This window comes from Notamacropus eugenii, chromosome 5 (assembly GCF_028372415.1).
Source record: "Notamacropus eugenii isolate mMacEug1 chromosome 5, mMacEug1.pri_v2, whole genome shotgun sequence".
NCBI lineage: Eukaryota > Metazoa > Chordata > Mammalia > Diprotodontia > Macropodidae > Notamacropus > Notamacropus eugenii.
In genome coordinates, this window is record NC_092876.1 from 360,604,003 (window position 1) to 360,622,909 (window position 18,907).

The following is an 18,907-nucleotide window of genomic DNA, read 5'->3' on the forward strand; positions in this document are numbered from 1 at the left end:
GCACTCCCACCTAGCCCCTTTCACTTTTTAGCTTTCTTTGTTTTTTATCTTCCCGGGTGGATTGTAAGCTCCTTGGAGGGAAGCACTGTCCTTCTTTTTGTATTTGTATTTCCAGTACTTAGCATAGTACCTGGCACATAATAGGTGCTTCACAACTTTGTATTGACTGACTGGCTTATTTGATCCTTACAACAACCTTGAGAGGTAGATGCTATCAAAAGACCGTGACACTTAGCATAGGCCAAAGAACCAAATGATGCTTCCACAGTTGACAACTACCCCATCACCTCTTCTGTTTGTAATCCTTCTCCAGGAAGCTCTTCTTCTTTTCTAAAGTTGCAAACACACCTGAAGCATTGTGGGCCTAAATGACAACGTCCAGTTCTGACGGGGAATCCTTCTCTGTTGTCTCATACCTTTTAGGCAGAGAATGGCTCCACTCATCTCATTGCTAGGCAACGAGAGTCAAGCTCATCTTTAACATCTTTAACTGCCACTTTGGTTCCTACCAGACTTTATTAGTTAATTAATTCACAAAGGTTTCTTAAAATGAAATTAGACAAATTAGAGAGAATAAGACCAATATTCTTCAGATTTAGAGATGTAGTAATGCTAGGAGGAATTAGTTATAAATTAATGTTTGATCACTTAAATGATTGTGTTCATTTTGATAAAATGGAGATCTCTTTTTTTTTCATTTTTTTTCACTTGATGCTAGATTTGATCATCTTCATTTATCTTTTTCCTCTCCTCTAATTGTGGGTATACTTCAGGTAGAGGAACTTTCCAGCAAACCGTCCTTGGCCATGGGGTGTGTCATTTGCCTTTGAAATGAAAGCTTCCTCAAGGACATTTCTTAAAATTTCTTGAATCTATATATAAGATATTGATTGGCATGGATATATTTACATTGATGAAACACTGAAACACTTGTCTTCTGGTAGATTTTTATGAAACTTAAAAAAAAATTAAACCTCTCCACTTTCAACTTAGAAGTAAGCATGACTATTTGCTGTCTTGACAATGGAAAGTTTGAGCAGAATATATTCCCATATAGAGGATTTTGACTCAAGGCTCTTAAATGAATAACTCTTAAAAGAAGTAGCTTTGAGAAAAATGTTCTGGTGCTATAAAAAACACCGTTTGGTTTTCCCAATGTAAGAGCTTTAGAATTTGTGTTAAGTTCACCCACCTATATCTGTCTATATCACAGTCCTCCCACCTCTATTCCTCATCCCTGTCTGACACTTAGAAGAAAAGGAATTGAAGGTGGAGGAGGATTGCGGAAAGAAATATTGAAATATTTGAAAGAAAAGAAGTGCAGATGAAAGAGAAATATCTAATGCAGTGGATCAAGAAAGTAGTCATGCATCTGTACAAATAACAATGTTACCATGCTCTGAGTCTGACCTCTGCTTGTCACAACTGACATATCTAAGAAAGGTGTGTAAAGAAAGTGCTTTTTAGTCTCTGCAACAACCCCTTGAGGGAGATTCTATCATTTCTCCATTCATTTTACAGATGAGGAAACTGAGGGTCAGAGAGGTTCAGTATCTTGCCTATGTATGGTCATACAGCTAAGAAATGTCTGATGGGAGATTTGAACACAGCTCTTCCTGAATACAAACCCTCTCTTCATGATGCCTTATTGCCTATAGTCAGAGACAGTGGGGTCTCCATCTCATCTGCCCTCTATCCTATCACTCTTGAGTTGTGTTGGGGGATAAACTATATCCACTCACTCTCCATTCCTCAGTTCCTCCTATGTTTCTGAAAGAGGACTTTGATCTTAATGGACTTACTTTATTAAACATAATTAAGCAGTCCTAATTCAAATTCCTAGTAATCTTTTTTCTGATCCAGTACTTGATATTTTTTTTACCTGTTTGTGCTGCTGGAATCTTTAAGAAGCAAATGAAGACTCCTTTTGCCCTTCTTAAACTCTGTCCCGTTCATAGAACTGCTAATGAGCAGTGCACGGTGGAGAGCGTGTACCTCCACAGGTTTACTACTGCGCAGCTCACAGGACGCTTTCATCCTTTGCAAATGAGATTACAGCACACACTGTGTGACTGTAAAGAAGCCCTGAAGCCAGATATGATGGTCTTATGGATCGGCAATTTCATTCGTGTAGATAACTCCCTCCACCTGTTCACAAGTATTCCCTCCCTGCCTTCTCTCTTGTATAATTTCTGTCAATGTTTTCCCATAGATGCTCCATAAAGGCTCCACTCAGTATAGTAAAAGGCTTCCTCTGGTCTTTTCACCTCATGGGGTTCCCCTTATATTATTTAGGCTACCCATCTAGTTCATGACACTTGTACATATACCTACTTTTCAGACCATATTATTGGAGTTTCCTAAAATCACCTCTGATGTTGAATTTTTCAACTAATCCTTTGTTGTGTTCTTTCCTGTCCTACTTTGACATAGTTAGTCAACAAACATTTATTAAGCTCTTACTATATACTAGGCACTGGAGATACAATCCTTGGGATACACAAAGAAAGGCAAGAACACAATTCCTTCCCTTAAGGAGCTCATGTTCCCATGACTACAATACACCATCAACCATGTTTTACAAGGAAAGAGAAGAGTTTGAACAATTTCTTCTCCATTCTCTTTTCCCTAGCCATTTGAATGGACTGTGAGGTTTTTATTTTGTTGCCTAGTCATTGACAGAGCCTTCTGAGAACATTCCAAGACAAAAATGCACTCCAGAGACCTTCTTGGATGATATTTCAAGGGAGAGAACATATTGGTGATGATTGGATGGATATTCCATATCAACTTTTTGCAAAAAAGGGCCACAGATGTAGTAGTTAACCTTTTTGTCTATGAGTTGTCTTGAGATTATAATGCAATATCCCATGTACAGAATTATTTTTCCTACAGAAAAAAGTTAGATTTCTTTTTACAACTTACTCTATTGTCTTCAGCTCATAACTTCCCCAAACTGAAGGCTGCCAACTGTATAATCTAAAGTGATGCTGAGGAATCTCTTCATTGCAGACTGTGGGCAGATTTCTAGACAGAGAAGCAGCTTTGAATCTCATCATGGCTATATTAAAGGATGTCTCTATGCAAAGCTGACCCCAGGGTATAAAGAATTGGAGCGATTGTTTGCCTTAGGCTTCTTGTCAGGAGGCTAAAACTAAGATGTATACCAGGAGCTGTATTCAATTCAGTTCTATTCAGCAAATAGTAAAGCACCTATTGTAATTGCCTTTTATGCTTTAAATGTTTTAGTATACTATCATGGGAAATTAACTTTTTATTTAAGACTTGGTTGTCAGCTCCTTAAGAGCAGAGGCCATGACTTATTCATCTTTAAATGTCCTGTTTTCGACCTGGGAGAGATTCATAGAATGTCAGAAGTGGGATGGACCTTCGAGTCCAACACCTTCATTTACAGATGAGAGAGTTGATAAGTGACTTGACCAAAGTATCACATCCAGTTAAGTGACAGGAACAGGATTCTAATCTAAATCTGTTCAAAGTCCAGTGCTTTTCCCACTACAATAAAGCCAATTAAATGCTGGTTGAATAAACCAGGGCTGTACATACACTAGCCTAATATGTCAATTTCATGGTTTTTGTTTTTTAAAGCAAAACTATTCCAGACCCAATTTTGTTAGCTTAGAAAATAGGGACCCCAAATTCTTCTTATTGCATAGATCACTGTAGACTCAGCAGGTAATCCCCTCTTAATCACACACACACACGCACACACGCACACATATACACGCACATGCACATACAAACACATCCATCTTCTGTCTGTCATCTGAAAATTAGGAGAGACCAGCAGCGTACTATTGATTCTCTGCAGTCGACTTTGGATTTGGAAGCAAAGAACCAAGCTGAGGCCTCTCTGCTAAAGAAGAAGATGGAAGGGGATCTCAGTGAGATAGAGGTACAGCTCAACCATGCTAACCGAGAGACATCAGAAGCCTCCAAATCTCTGTACACTCTTCAGACGCAAATCAAGGTATTTCTGTATTCTTCCCCAGGAAATTAAATACCTTGTTTTATAGAGAAACAGTCTAAGGGATGGAAAAATCCTCATTATCGTCAGCGTCCTATACCTAGATTCTTTCCTGTAACTGTAGATATAGAACCAGAAGGGATCTTTGAGGCCATCCAGTCCAGCATTTTATAGATGAGGAAGCTGAGGCCTGGAGAAGTTAAGTGATTTGCCCCAAGATCACACAAATAGCTTGTGGATTCAAATCCTTGAGGTCCTTTAACTCCACAACCAAGGTTCTTTCCATTGAGCATTCTGCCTCCTCTCTTGAATAATTATCAATCAGTAACAGCTTTTTAAATGCTCTAATGCTTGCTCTGCTCTCTCTTGCTCCCTCTCTCTCTCTCTCTCTCTCTCTCTCTCTCTTTCCCCCTTCCTCCTTCCTTCTCTCCCTCCACAATTAGGCATTTCTTTTTTCCTTTGTTATAGAACCTACAAGTACAATTAGATGAAACAACACACCAGAATGAAAGTCTGAAGGAGAAGGCATTGGTGGCTGAGAGGCAACATGCTATCCTGCAGTCTGAATTGGACAAGTTACAGTCTTTGCAGGAACAGACAGAACGTGGACGGAGATTGGCTGAACAAGAGCTTCTGGAAGCCACTGAAAAACTGAATGTGCTGCACACCCAGGTGAGGACAATGAGGGCAGTCTTTCACTTTCTGGCCACTACCCTATCAGAGGAACACTGACAAATAGGAACATGTCTGGAGGAAATTAAAGGGTATGGAAATCATGTCATATGTAGGACCAGTGAAGGATTAAGAATTTCTAAGTTGAAAATAATAAAATTAAGAAGAGACACAATCTTGATCTTTAATATTCAAAAAGCTATCATATTGAATAGAAATTAGATTTATTCTTCATGGATCCAGAATGGAGAACAAAGACAAAAGATTAGAAGTTACAAGGAGATGGGTTTCAATTTAATGTAAGAAGAAATTTTCTCAAATTGTTGATCATCTCAAAAAGCAATAAATTTCTTGTTGCTGCAAGTAGTCAAATGAAAGCTGGATAAGCATCTACCAGGGATATGAGAGGGTTTCTTCATTGTGTGGGAGGTGAGACTAGATGCAGTGATGTTACAAGACATTTGCATACTCTAGACAAGTTCTAAAAATATTTTCCCCTATGTTACTGGCTTGAAGACCTTTCTTCACCATGATACATATACATGATTCCTCACAAAGCAGGTGCCTAGGGATCTCAGAGAAAGGTTTTTTCCAATATGAAAAACGCCACATCCTGTTGTATGGGGTTCTCTTGACAGCTACTACCTTGCCTAATCCTAGTTCTAATCTGGCTAGTTGATTTCGAAAGTCCCTTCTAACTCTTAATTCCTTCAGTTGGGAACTAGGGATGGCTTGTGGAATTCCTTGGTTTTAGAGTTTACAGCAAAGTGTGTTTCAATTCTGGAAAACTTTGGGTGTGAGATTAAGGGGATCATGGTGTTTCACCACTCTTTAATGAAGAAGAAGAGGTATGCTTTCTCCTTGGATGCTCAGTAATGAAGTAGCATGACCAATAAATTCCAGTTACTGGGCAATGCAAAAACAACATTCCATTGCCCAGTAACTGGAATTTGTTCTAGTTAAAGAAAACTACTTCTGTCCAGTGCAATTTTGGAAGACTTCCAATTTGGAGGGGAAGCATAATATAATGAAGAAAATCCTGGGCTTGAAGTTACAGAACAAGAGTTCAAATTGTGGCTTTGCTAATTACTTAATGTATGACCTTGCCCAAGTGACTTAATCCACAGGGCCTTAGTTTCTTCACTTGTAAAAGGTGGGGAAGGTAGACTAGGTGATCTTTATAATCCCTGTTAGTGCTAAATCCTATCATTTGGATTAAAAATTGATTGACCTAAGGATAAGCAAAATTAGGTTAGAGAATCCATGGTCTTTGCTTTACACTGCAACATTTTTTGCCTGCCCCCAGAGTAGCCCTATTGCACGAGGGGACCTCCCCACTAGTTCCATGAATACGAAATTCTCATCACTTCAGAACTGTGTTCTGCTGGAGGGATCAGTTCCTGCATGTTAGCCTAAACAGAAAGGTACCTTTTCACCATGTGGGATCTTTTGTAGCTCATCTTTCACTCTAGGATCTCCAGAGCCATCCATATTTGATTGGGTTCCAATTAATCCACATACATGAGGTCATAATGGACTTACTAAATGAGTATATAGAAGTGCCCTGGTTTAATAAATTTGAGGTCTGAACATTTAAAGAGACAGCTTCACATGGTAGAGGGAGGTCAGACCTTGGAGACTAGGCACCTGGACTCAAGTCCTAGTTCTGACATAGTACTAGCTGTGTGATGATGGATAAGTCACAACTATTTTATTTGTTTGTTTTAAATTGATTTTTATTTTTATTCTGAACTTAGCAAACACTATATTAAATGGCCATTTGAATATGCATAGCAGAATAGAAAAAGAGGACTGTACATGCATTTGTAGGTAACCCAGACGATTCTCTATGAATGTAAATTATAGAACATTTGCTAATCTATATTGGTGGAATAAGTTTCTATACTGAGAGTTCTCTAACATTGACAAAATTGCAGATAAAAACCAAAAAATGCAAAAGAAAATGAATCTGTGCCAAAAAAAGCATGACTATTTATCTTGAAACATCATTTTCTTATTGAAAAGATTCCCATAGTTATTTCTTTTGCAAAGTAAACTTCTCTAGTGACCCTGGAACTTAGTATCCTTGTCTATAAAAGAAAGAGATTAAACTATGTTTCTCTAAGATTCTTTCTAGCTCCCATGTTTGATGGTTCTGTGAAAATGCCCTCCACTTTATACATAACTTCTCCAACTTCTCTTCATCCCTCCCTCCCCACCCATTCCCTTTGTAAGGCAAGCAATTCAGTATGGGCCATATGTGTGTAGTTTTGCAAATGACTTCCATAATAGTCATGTAACTATATTTCCCTCCATCCTATCCTGCCCCCCACTGCTTCCATTCTCTCTTTTGATCCTGTCCCTCCCCAAGTGTGTTGACTTCAAATTGCTCCCTCCTCACATTGCCCTCCCTTCCATCATCCGCCCCACCCTGCTTATCCCCTTCTCCCCCACTTTCCTGTATTGTAAGATAGGTTTTCATACCAAAATGAGTGTGCATTTTATTCCTTCTTTTAGTGGAATGTGTTGAGAGTAAGCTTCATGTTTTTCTCTCACCTCCCTTCTTTTTCCCTCCACTAAAAAGTCTTTTGCTTGCCTCTTTTATGAGAGATAATTTGCCCCATTCCATTTCTCCCTTTCTCCTCCCAATATATTTCTCTCTCACCGCTTGATTTCATTTTTTTAAAAATATGATCCCACCCTATTCAATTCACTCTGTGCTCTGTGTGTGTGTGTGTGTGTGTGTGTGTGTAATCCCACCACTACCCAGATACTGAAAAGTTTCAAGAGTTACAAATATTTTCTTTCCATGTAGGAATGTAAACAGTTCAATTTTAGTAAGTCCCTTATGACTTCTCTTTGCTGTTTACCTTTCCATGCTTCACTTCATTCTTGTGTTTGAAAGTCAGATTTTCTTTTCAGCTCTGGTCTTTTCATCAAGAATGCTTGAAAGTCCTCTATTTCATTGAAAGACCATTTTTTCCCCTGAAGTATTATATTCAGTTTTGCTGGGTAGGTGATTCTTGGTTTTAGTCCTAGTTCCTTGGACTTCTGGAATATCCTATTCCACGCCCTTCAATCCCTTAATGTAGAAGCTGCTAGATCTTGTGTTATCCTGATTGTATTTCCACAATACTTGAATTGTTTCTTTCTAGCTGCTTGCAATATTTTCTCCTTGACCTGGGAACTCTGGAATTTGGCCACAATGTTCCTAGGAGGTTTCTCTTTTTGGATCTCTTTCAGGTGGTGATCTGTGGATTGCCTGAATACTTATTTTGCCCCCTGGTTCTAGAATCTCAGGGCAGTTTTCCTTGATAATTTCCTGAAAGATGATGTCTAGGCTCTTTTTTTGATCATGGCTTTCAGATAGGCCCATAATTTTTAAATGGTCTCTCCTGGACCTATTTTCCAGGTCAGTTGTTTTTCCAATAAGTTATTTCACATTATCTTCCATTTTTTCATTCTTTTGGTTTTGTTTTGTGATTTCTTGGTTTCTCATAAAGTCATTAGCCTCCATCTGTTCCATTCTAATTTTGAAAGAACTATTTTCTTCAGTGAGCTTTTGAACCTCCTTTTCCATTTGGCTAATTCTGCTTTTGAAAGCATTCTTCTCCTCATTGGCTTTTTGAACCTCTTTTGCCAGTTGAGTTAGCCCTATTTTTCAAGGTGTTATTTTCTTCAGCATTTTTTTGGGTCTCCTTTAGCAAGGTGTTGACCTGCTTTTCATGCTTTTCTTGCATCTCTCTCATTTCTCTTCCTAGTTTTTCCTTCACCTCTCTTACTTGATTTTCAAAATCCTTTTTGAGCTCTTCCATGGTCTGAGCCCATTGAATATTTATTTTTGATGTTTGGGATACAAAAGCCTTGATTTCTATGTCTTTCTCTGATAGTAAGTATTGTTCTTCCTCATCTGAAAGGAAGGGAGGAGATATCTGTTCACCAAGAAAGTAACCTTCTATGGTCTTATTTTTTTTTCTCCCTTTTCTGAGCATTTTCCCAGCCAGTTACTTGACTTCTGAGTGTCCTCTCCACACCCACCTTGCCTCCAGATCTGCCTAGCCAGCACTTGGGGTCTGAGATTCAAATGCTGCTCCCCAGCCTCAGGGCTTTGGGTGGGGGCGGGGCTGCTATTCAGTGTGAGATTAACTTCAGGTGCTGGCAGGGGGGGAGGGGGATGGGGGCGGGGCTCAGTTCCCTTAGAGGGTTTATGCAGAGACCTTCAACAATGGATCTTAGCTCCTGCCTACTTTGGGAGCCCCAGTCTGCTGCTGCCTCAGCTGCTGCCTCCCGAGGGGGCCTGAGTTATGGGGACCCCCCACTCCCCTCTCGAGGAGCTGAGAAGATCCTCTAAGTGACCTTTGGCACCTGTGGGTGGAGGGACCTGTGAGCCTGCTGGAGATTTGTCCCTGAAGCCTGCTCGGATCTGCTCCCCTTGGTGCCCCTCGGCCAAGACAGGGCTAGGCTCTGCTCTGGGTCTGGTGCGGGACGGACCTTTCGTGTCAGTTTTTCAGGTCTCTCTGGAACAGAAATCTCCTCTGCTCCATTGTTCTGTGGCTTCTGCTGCTCCCAAATTTGTTGGGAGTTCTTCTTTACAGGTGTTTAATGTGCTGTGAGTTCGGAGCTAGCATATGTGTATCTTTCTACTCTGCCATCTTGGCTCTTCCCCTCTGTTACCTAAATTCTTAAACTCCATTTATACACAGCTTCTCAGAAACATACTTGTCATTTGACATACCTTTCATTTGGTGTGGATCTGTGATTCCATCAGTGGAAAGAATGCTGTGGTGAGGAAATTCCTACTACCAATGCAGATCTGCAATTATTCTGCAATTCATAGTCAAAGATCTGCCTAGGGAACTGAGAGGTTAAGTCAAACAATCAACCAATTAAAATTTATTAAGCATCTTCAATGTTCCAGGCATTGTGCTGACTTTTAAGATCAAGTTATTTTTCCAGGGACACATGACTGGTAGGGGTCAGAGATGGGCCTTGAATCTAGGTTACCTTGACTCCATTATGCTATGCTGACTCTCTAAAGTGAGGTATCACCTATATAACTACCATCTTGAAAATACATACCTATAACTACAACTCATCTTCTACTGGACATGCCTATAGAAATGAGAACCAATGTGGGGGGTGGGAACATGGCCTTAGAAAAAAATGAGGCCAGAACGATATTATGAAAAAGAATCAAGGAAAACAGACTTATTGTCAATGAATCCTTCTATGGAAAAAGCAAGGGGCTAGTCATAAGGCTGGGACAGATCCTTTTCCATTTCTGGGCTTTAATACTGACAGCAAGATGGTGTCAAGGGAGAATTAATGAAATTTTAATGGGTGAGAAATTGCCATATGAAGCCTTTATGTACAAGGCACTCTCTTTGATCTAGGCATCTTCATACCCTTAGTAAAGTTGTGTGCATAAATACAGGCTAAAAATTAGCAGCTATAAAACCTTTTTGATCTACTGTGCTGGAGCCAAAGGCAGGATCCAGCATTATAATGGAGATTCCCCGTAGGTAATCAGCTAGAGAAAGAAAAGGCTAGGAGTCTTTATGTACCACTTTGCAGTAGGGAAGAGACAGGGAGAAATTGGGGTGGAGAATAAGAGTGGGAAGGGAGAAAGAAGCCAAAGGAAAGATAGGAAACTCTTTCTTCTTTCCTAAGTGGCCCAGCTGGTGACTGAAGTCTTCCCCAGGCTCTATGAGGTATCTCCACTTGACCCCAACTTCTGATCCAAAGGCAGTGACTCCTTACCACATCAAGGAGTGGTGGGCAAGCAACCAAATTCCCAAGCATGGAGAAGTCAAAATTCATTTTCTAGGGTATTTACAGTTTCTGGAAATGATGGAAGACATCACTTTGTACTGATTGAGGCCAGATCTTTTTCTGCTTCACAGCTGAGATGAGATATATACATGAGGATAATGTGTACTTTGTGTGTGGGGGAGTGGGGGGAGTTGTCTCTAATGTATATTCTTTGAGTTTATGCCCATTTAGAAAAATAACTTAGGGAACCAAAATAGGAGACCCTGTCTCTGGCCCATCCCACCCACCTACCCATAGATATATAATAAGAATTCAGTTGGTAGAGTACAACTCCCTCTTTCTCCAAGTCAGGAGCAATCCTCTTGGGAGAAAGGGTGACTATTTGTCTCCCCCGCTTTGCCCCCAAAAAACCTGACCTTAACCCCTGAAGTTAAGTTGATATAAGAGAGGTAACATGGTACAATGGAAAGAGCACAAACTCAAGAGTTGGAAGTCTCAGGTTCACATCTCACCTTTGATATTTACTACATGGCATTTTTCTGGTGGAGGACTGTGAAGTGCTGGAGTGATGGGCCATATGTCCATGGTGGGGAGGAAGCATGCAGTTGGATGTTACTACCCTGGGACAAAGCCCCAGTTGTCCCTTCCTAGTTATGTCTATTCATCTACCTTCCTCACTGCTGATTGGATTTTGCCAACTAAATGAACTAACCAATTGTGGGATTCTATGTAGTTATTTTTAGTCAGTTCTAAGATAATTATTTGCTTTTCTTCCTTCCTTCCTTCTTTCCTTCCTTCCCTTCTTTTCCTTGATTCCTTTCTTTCTTCCTCTCTCTCTACCCCTCTCTTTCTTTCTTTTTTAGAATGCAAACCTACTCACCCTGAAGAAAAAATGGGAGACTGACAGTGCCCGTATGAAGAAAGAATTAGAAGATGCAACAGAAGAACGTCAGAGTGCTGAAGAAAAAGCTAAGAAGGCAGTTACTGATGTAAGGAGACAATTGGCTCTCCACTATTTTCCAGTGGAAGTTTTGGACTATAGCTGAGGGACAGTACCAAATACAGGGCAACAAACAAGATTATTGTCTATGCCATTCCCCTACCTTATAATAAGGAATAAGTTGGTTGGTCTCTCTGTATCTAAGTTTAATTGAAAAGAAAAACAGCTAATGTCATCTTTCTCCTAAGTGTTTCAGGAAATAATGAGAATAATTGAATTGATCCATGCAAAACCCTTTACGAAGAGGAATCAAAAAAGGGATACAAACCATTTGTAATGTGAGGATCAATATGTCCTGTGTTCTAGAAACATCATAAACTGCCTGTTATTATTTGAAAAAAGCTTTCAAATAGCTATTTGCCTCAAGTCAGTAATGGTTTGTGTCAGTGAATGGGAAAGAATCTTGCTTTCATTTTTTTTATAACAATATATCTCCTGGAAGGGAAGAGCAGGCCAGTAAAGAAAGATTTGGGGCTCCGGGAAACTTTCAGTATTCCTCTTTAATGGAGTTGTAGGTGTTTCTCTTTCATTGACAATACTATTGCCTTGAATACATGCAAAAACCTGGCACTTTGGGTACAAAAGGAGAAAGAAGGAAAGATTCAGAGAAATTATTATTTAATGAGAGCTTCCTTTCGGGATTGTTAGAGCCCTACAGAAAAGAAGATTGTATGTTCATAGTTCCTATAAGTAATGGTCTGAGTCAGAGTAATAACTAGCACAAAGCAATTGGAATTTTTTCCCTTACAGGGTCAATATCTGAAAAGGGGCTTTCTTCCTCACACCCTTGCCCATATCTGGTCCTGTAATCATGATATGTCTCTCCCACAACTCTTCTTCTTCCACACCTATCATCCACATCCTTCCAAAAGGTGAATGGTCAAGAAATATTGACCATGTCAAAGAGGTATAGCCTGGACTCTCTAGGGGGTGGAATAGATTGTCTTCTGTGATACCCAATCATTTGCCCTTTTTGTCACCAAATGTCACAAGAATTCCTAATTTTACCTTGACCTGAGTCATAAACCTCTAAAGACTTTCATTAAATCACTATAGTTGTGCCAAAGCTAAGTCTGAAACTATAGAAAATATGGGACAGGGATGAGCACTGTCACTTAGACATTCTGAATCAAAGCAATTGCTGGTAGGAGGGAGAGAGGGTGGTGGCTTGAGAAAGCTTGAAAATGTGTTTGCTATCCAAGAACAAACAATTATCTGAATGTTTATGAACTCTCATCCCCAGAGAGTAACTTATTTTTGCTGAATTCTCTCTCCTCTTTCCTGTCTCTGTTTGACAAGTTTATGCAGTAGCAGGTTATAAAAAGCTGAAACTCCTTCTAACACTAGTGTCTTATTAAGCTGTCCTTGACAGTTTTGAGAAGTGAAAACTCCTCCACAGCCTCTCCACAAATCCATTCAGTCTCAACCAGCTCTGCATAAGGCAGTCTGGAGATGTCTCAGGAAATTATGCTATGTCCTGTCCCCTCTGTCTTTCTTGAGATCTTTCACCCGCTTGGTGTTAGGCAGATGGCTGGGAATTTGACAAATAGATAAGCTTTAATTCTGAAGGACAGTCTTCCCAGGAACTATTAAACGCATGAAGGGCAGTTCTTAATGAAGTAAAATATAATGCGAATAGACATCAGGCTAAAGCGAGGGGTATGCTTCACAAACAAGAGCTAACCCAATTCTGCCCTGCTCATAGACCCTGCTCATGGGCCCTGGGAATAGTAACCTGATGTGAGGTTCTTGAAGACTATCATTAATAGCTCTAATTCAGTGATCTATGGAATTAAATAAAACAGAGAAAAAAGACTTTAGGGTGAATGGTTAAATAAATTGTGGTACATTAATGCAATGGAATAGAAAAGCAATGTAGCAGAGTGGAAAGAGTTCTGGCCTCAGAGTCAAGAAGATTGAGTTCAAGACTTGTCTCTGATATACTGGTTAGTATACAAGGACAAGTCATTCCAGGTCTTAGAATTCTTGGGAAGAATCTAAGATTTTAGATTACAGAGAAGATGCTGACCTGTATTGGTAGAGGAAGCATCCTCATTTGGGAATTCCCTATACCAGGGAGATAATAGATCTTCTCTCTCTCTCTCTCTCTCTCTCTCTCTCTCTCTCTCTCTCTCTCTCTCTCTCTCTCTCTCTCTCTCTCTCTATATATATATATATATATATATATATATATATATATATATATATGTATATATATTTCTGTGTGTATACATATATATGTATATGTATTTTATAGTGGTTTATTAACCAAAAAAAAAGAAATCTCTTTTTATCTAAACTTTTCCACTCCTTCCCTTTGCCAATGCAAAGATTTCCATGTTTCCTTTGGCTTGATATTTGTATAGTAGAGTTTGCCATCTTTCATGTGATACACATCTATGGCCTCATGTGATGGTGTCAATCTGGGCTACAATGCAGCCTTGAGTTTGTTCTTCCTACTAGCTTTTCCCAAGACCTAAACCATGCATAATTTGGGGAAACTGAAAGGTGGGAAAGTCGACAATAGCTGCAGAGAGGCTAAAAGATGGAGAGAAAAAAAAAGCAGTACGGAGGTCTAACACTTCACCAAACCCTAAAAATACGATGGGATTGTAGATTTACTAGAAGGTAGCTTAGAGGCCATTAAATCCAACTACCTCATTTTTATTAATATTTTAAAAATAATTTTACATGCGTTTGTAAGGTCTCTCCCGTTGCCCCCTCCACTGAGCAAACCAACCGAAAAGTCAAAAGCAAAACATGCAACGTAAGCAGCAATATAGATTTCTACATTGGCCATGCATGTACTGTGTTTTATGTTTATCACCTCTCTGGCAGAAGAAGAATCAATTGCTTCAATTTGCATCAAAGAAAACAGAATATACAAGTTCATTAACTTGCCAATAATAAGACTCTAAAGCAGGATTTGAACCCAGATCTTCCTAACTCCCCATCTCATCATACCTTATCTACTATACCATATTGTAAGAGTGGCTGGTGGAGTACTGTCATCTTTTTCTCATTCCAGGCAGTGTTGTTGTCAGAGAATTTGAAGAAAGAACAGTACACCTGTACTCACATGGAAAGGATAAGAAACAACATGGAACAGACCATTGAGGACTTACAGAAAAGACTAGAAGATGCTGAGAAGAGTACTCTCAAGGGGAGCAGTAAGCAGATCCAGAAACTGGAATCCAGGGTATGGGTTTGACTTTGAATTGGGATAGGACCCATTAGGACCCATGACTAAGGCAGCTGGAGAAATGCTGGAAAAACAAAGAAGGCAGATGGCAGGTGCTGAAAGCATCACAATAAAAAAGGAAGCGGTCTTGAATCTAAGGGTCCACATTTACCCCCACCCCCGTCCTTTTTCACATTAAGACAACTCTAATCCTTATTGGAAAGAAGAAGGAACAGGAGCAACAATGTCTGATTCCCCATCCAAAGCTATTAGGAGCAGTATGTTCCATTTCCCACAGAACTTTACCTTTTACAGGTCTGACCTTGAAATTAGGGCCTTATTTCCATAGTCCCACCCAAAATCTGAAATCACTTCTCTGAACCTCAAGTAATTGTTTTTTTTGTCCTAAGTTTCACACTATCTAGGCCCTACTTCCTTGACCACTATGGTATTTTCCTTGAAAATGTTCAAAACTCACAGGTTGCCTGATCTTGGTTTAGTGTTTCCTCATTGTTTTCAGTCCTATAGATGAGACATTTCTAGAGTAAGACACTGTATTAGGTGGTTCAAAATGGTCTTGGGATAGGAGGTTAAGGGGCAAGATGGCAGAATCTGCCCACTTATTTGGGGCATTTTGTTGTAGAAATTAATACACAAATATGTATAAGTGTGTATGTGTATATATACATACATGTATAGGACAATTATATATAAATATAATGGATATGTACTATATACATATATGGGCATGCATATATATGTATATACCAGACCACTAAATATGTATTATTATAGTCTTGTACTATAATATATGTATTATATAATAGTCCTGTACTACAATAGCTTTATACACACATACATGCACAAATATAGGCATATGTGTATATATGTATGTGCATATCTATATCTATCTATCTCCTGCCCTACAGTAGTATCATGGCACACATAGCATTTAGAGTGATGGATTTGGAGTGAAGATGACCTGGATTCAAATCCTGCCTCCAGCACTTACCAGCTGTATGCTCACGCATAAGCCATTAAGCAATGCTTAATTTCTCTGAGCCTCAATGACCTCATCTGTAAAACAGTGGCACTAATATGTCTACTTTATTGGGTTATGAGGACTGAATAAGATGATATCTGTATAGCACTTTGTTTACCTTTAAGTGCTATCTAAAAACTGGTTGTTACACAGGTTATTACATCTTCCCTATTTGAATCATTCTATAAGACAATATATTAATCATTCAATTGCAAAGTCCTTCAAGGCTTACAAGGCACCTTCGTTACAACAGGCTTGTGAAGAAAACAGTACAGGTATCTATCTTAAGTCTCAGTTTCTCCATCTGTAAAATGGGAATAATGACTGTATTATTTAGGATCACAAGGCTGAAAATGAAGAAATGGAGGTCTTGTAGCTCTCCAACTACATACTGCCTCTCAGCACTGCAATTGTAAATATGCTACATCTTGAATGATATATGAATGTACAGACCATAAACCTATATTCTAGGCCTATGTTTGATTTCAAGTTCCATTGTTGGGGTCTTAGATGCCATAACTAAACAGCAGGAAGTCTTAGTTCTTTCTCACATCTGAATTAGACTTTGAACTATTGGAGAAACAGGCTAGTTCAGGGGTGGGGAACCTGCAGCCTCTGGGTCATATGTGACCTTCTAGGTCTTTGGATGTGGGGCCTTTTGACTGAGTCCAAGTTTTCCAGAACAAATCCTTTTATTAAGGATTTATTAAGGATTGTTATGTGAAGTTTGGATTTGGTCAAAGGGCTGCACTTGATGATCTAGAATGCCACATGTGGTTTTGAGGCTGCAGGTTCCCCAGTCCTGGGCTAGTTCGTGCATGATTGATAAACAAACCATTTAAAATTTCAAAAGTCCCTTTCCATTCTGGCCCAGTCTTCAAGAAAAATAATTTTCCCAAACAGACAATCATATTTTTAGAGGCAACAGTATAGAGAGATTCTACAGCATTCCCTAATTACACCCCCCCCCCATGATTTTATGGCATAGTCATTGAAAAACCCATTTTCCCATTAACCAGTAGACTGAGATATTGTTCTGATTACAGATCCATGAACTAGAAAATAAATTAGAATGTGAAGTACGTCGGAGTTCTGAGTCCCAGAATGGCGCCCGTAAATTTGAGAGGTCCATCACAGAACTGACTTATCAGGTACTGTGGGGAAATTATTGGAAGCAGTGAGGTCTTACAGTAGATAGAGCCCTGGCCTTGGAGTCAGGAAGATCTGAATTTGAATCCTTCCTCAAGCAATAACTACCTGTGAGACCTAGGGCAATAAATAGCTTAGCTTCTCATTGCCTCTGCTTTCTCATCTGTAAAAAGGGCATAAATAACAGCATTTACTTCACTGAGCTGTGAGAGTTTAAGGAGATAACAATGCAAAGTATCTGCTGAACCTGAAAGCACTAAGTAAATGTTGATTAGTATTACTGTGGTTGTTATGCTTTTTTATAGTCTTTCAGATCCAAAATGATTTTCTCCCACTGCTTTCACCCTCCATCTTTACTGGTCCTCAGATGTAGATACTACTGACTCACCCTTCCTGGTCTCCCAAGCTATTAGTGGTATGGGTGAGCCCCTCCCCTTTCAGAGCTCTCAGGAAGCTGGAGCTGACTGGCAAGCTGCAATTAAAAGTGAAAACCTATTTATATACTCAAGTCATTTTTCACAGTTGGTGTCTACAGCTCCCTCAGAAAGATGACTTTCTCTGTGAAGCTGGGTAAGAACAGGGCATAAATGAACAGAATGGCAAGCAGGACAAATCAGCTGCCATGGGATGTGTAAGAGTAAACCGGACTAAAGTAGAGGCACCGCGCAATTTTGCTCCCGATTTTCAGCTTCCGCAAAAACTCAAAGACACAGAATGGCCTAATGATTTGTTACAGCATGGATATTTTACTAGCAGGCTATTTATCAGCTAGATTTTGTTACTGTCAGCCCTCAAATATTCTTTACTCAATGGCATCTCATGGGACTTTATTAATATTGTAGATTTCTTCCAAAGTTAGTGTGCTGGTCACTGTCTTTTTTCCCCTCTGTATACCGAAAAATACCATACCTCCAAAGAATCTCACAAATTGATTTCAGTACTTCTAAAATAACAATACAAGCCTGTAACTGCAATGCATTTAAGAGAAAGAAAAAAATAGGATGGAGAAAATGAAAATCAATCAGGAGGAAAAAGTACACCCATACAGACCAGAAGACCCCGTCTTACTCTAGTCACATTGTACAATACAGTTCCCTTGCTAATTTCAAAGTAGAAAGGCAAAAAAAAAAATGTAAAGCCAGTAATTTATAGACCTTACTCAGATAAAGGATGCTTGATACGTATCTAGCTGCTACAGGCTGGAACCAGCCCATCTGAGAGTCAGGAGACCAAGATTCTATTCTGGTCCCTGCTTCTGATTCTTCATCTGACCTCCATGCCAACATTTCTCCACCTCTATAACAGGGAGGATGGTGTTAGTAATTGGCAGTAGATAATGTTTCTGAAGGACTGTGATATTTTCAGAGAGAATATGTTCAGGGAATACAAAGTATGGCCATTACTTGTAGAGTTTTTCCTTCAATCCTTGTCAAGAATGTGCAACTCACCCTGGCATCAGATATTTTTTCTAGACTAAGCTGGGAATGGAAAGCAGCAATGGTACAATGGAAAGCATTTTGGTTTAGACTCAGAGGAGCCGGGTTTGAATCCCAGAACTGAAACTAACCACTTGTCTGACCTTGGGCAAGTTGCTTAACATCTCTGGCCTTTAGGTTCCTCAGCTATAAAAAAAGGAGTTTGGGCTTAGGTGACCCTTAAGGGTGCCTTTCAACTCTCACTCTCTTATCCTATGGTTCTCTGAGGCCCTAGAAAAACTCCTTGTGGTGCATGTAGCTAGCTAAGCTCCTCAAAAGCCTGAAAGAAGAGTTAGTTGTCTACCTTGTAGTGCAAATCTGCTTCTGAGAATGGTGGAGTAGCTATTTTCTTAACTCATGTGTATGCCACTGAGGATGAATTGTGTTCCTTATTAATAAAATGTTTGTATTTTCCCATTCATATTTTTTGTTTCTTTCTATAAGCAACTTTACTACTGAACAAAATACCAAAGACATTCAATTTTCTCCATTTTTCAATGTCTTGAAGAACCTTTCATATTTAGTTATATACTAGCTTTGTTTCTATATGAAAGTATAGCTTGGTCCAGGAAGGTGCTGGAGTCAGCTTTTATTGACTTACAAGAGCTGATTATTAACTTTTTAGTGT

At 39.4% G+C, this 18,907-nt stretch overlaps 1 protein-coding gene across 3 annotated transcripts in view; it reads left to right on the top strand.

The window, feature by feature from the left end:
- Positions 1-18,907, top strand: part of MYH15 (myosin heavy chain 15) — a 92,338-nt gene that overhangs the window by 56,053 nt on the left and 17,378 nt on the right. For all 3 annotated transcript variants that reach the window (XM_072614059.1, XM_072614058.1, XM_072614060.1), the window contains 5 exons: positions 3,799-3,991; positions 4,457-4,660; positions 11,296-11,421; positions 14,461-14,631; positions 16,702-16,806. In XM_072614059.1, the coding sequence (XP_072470160.1) occupies positions 3,799-3,991; positions 4,457-4,660; positions 11,296-11,421; positions 14,461-14,631; positions 16,702-16,806 (799 nt within the window). The remainder of the gene's footprint in view (positions 1-3,798; positions 3,992-4,456; positions 4,661-11,295; positions 11,422-14,460; positions 14,632-16,701; positions 16,807-18,907) is intronic.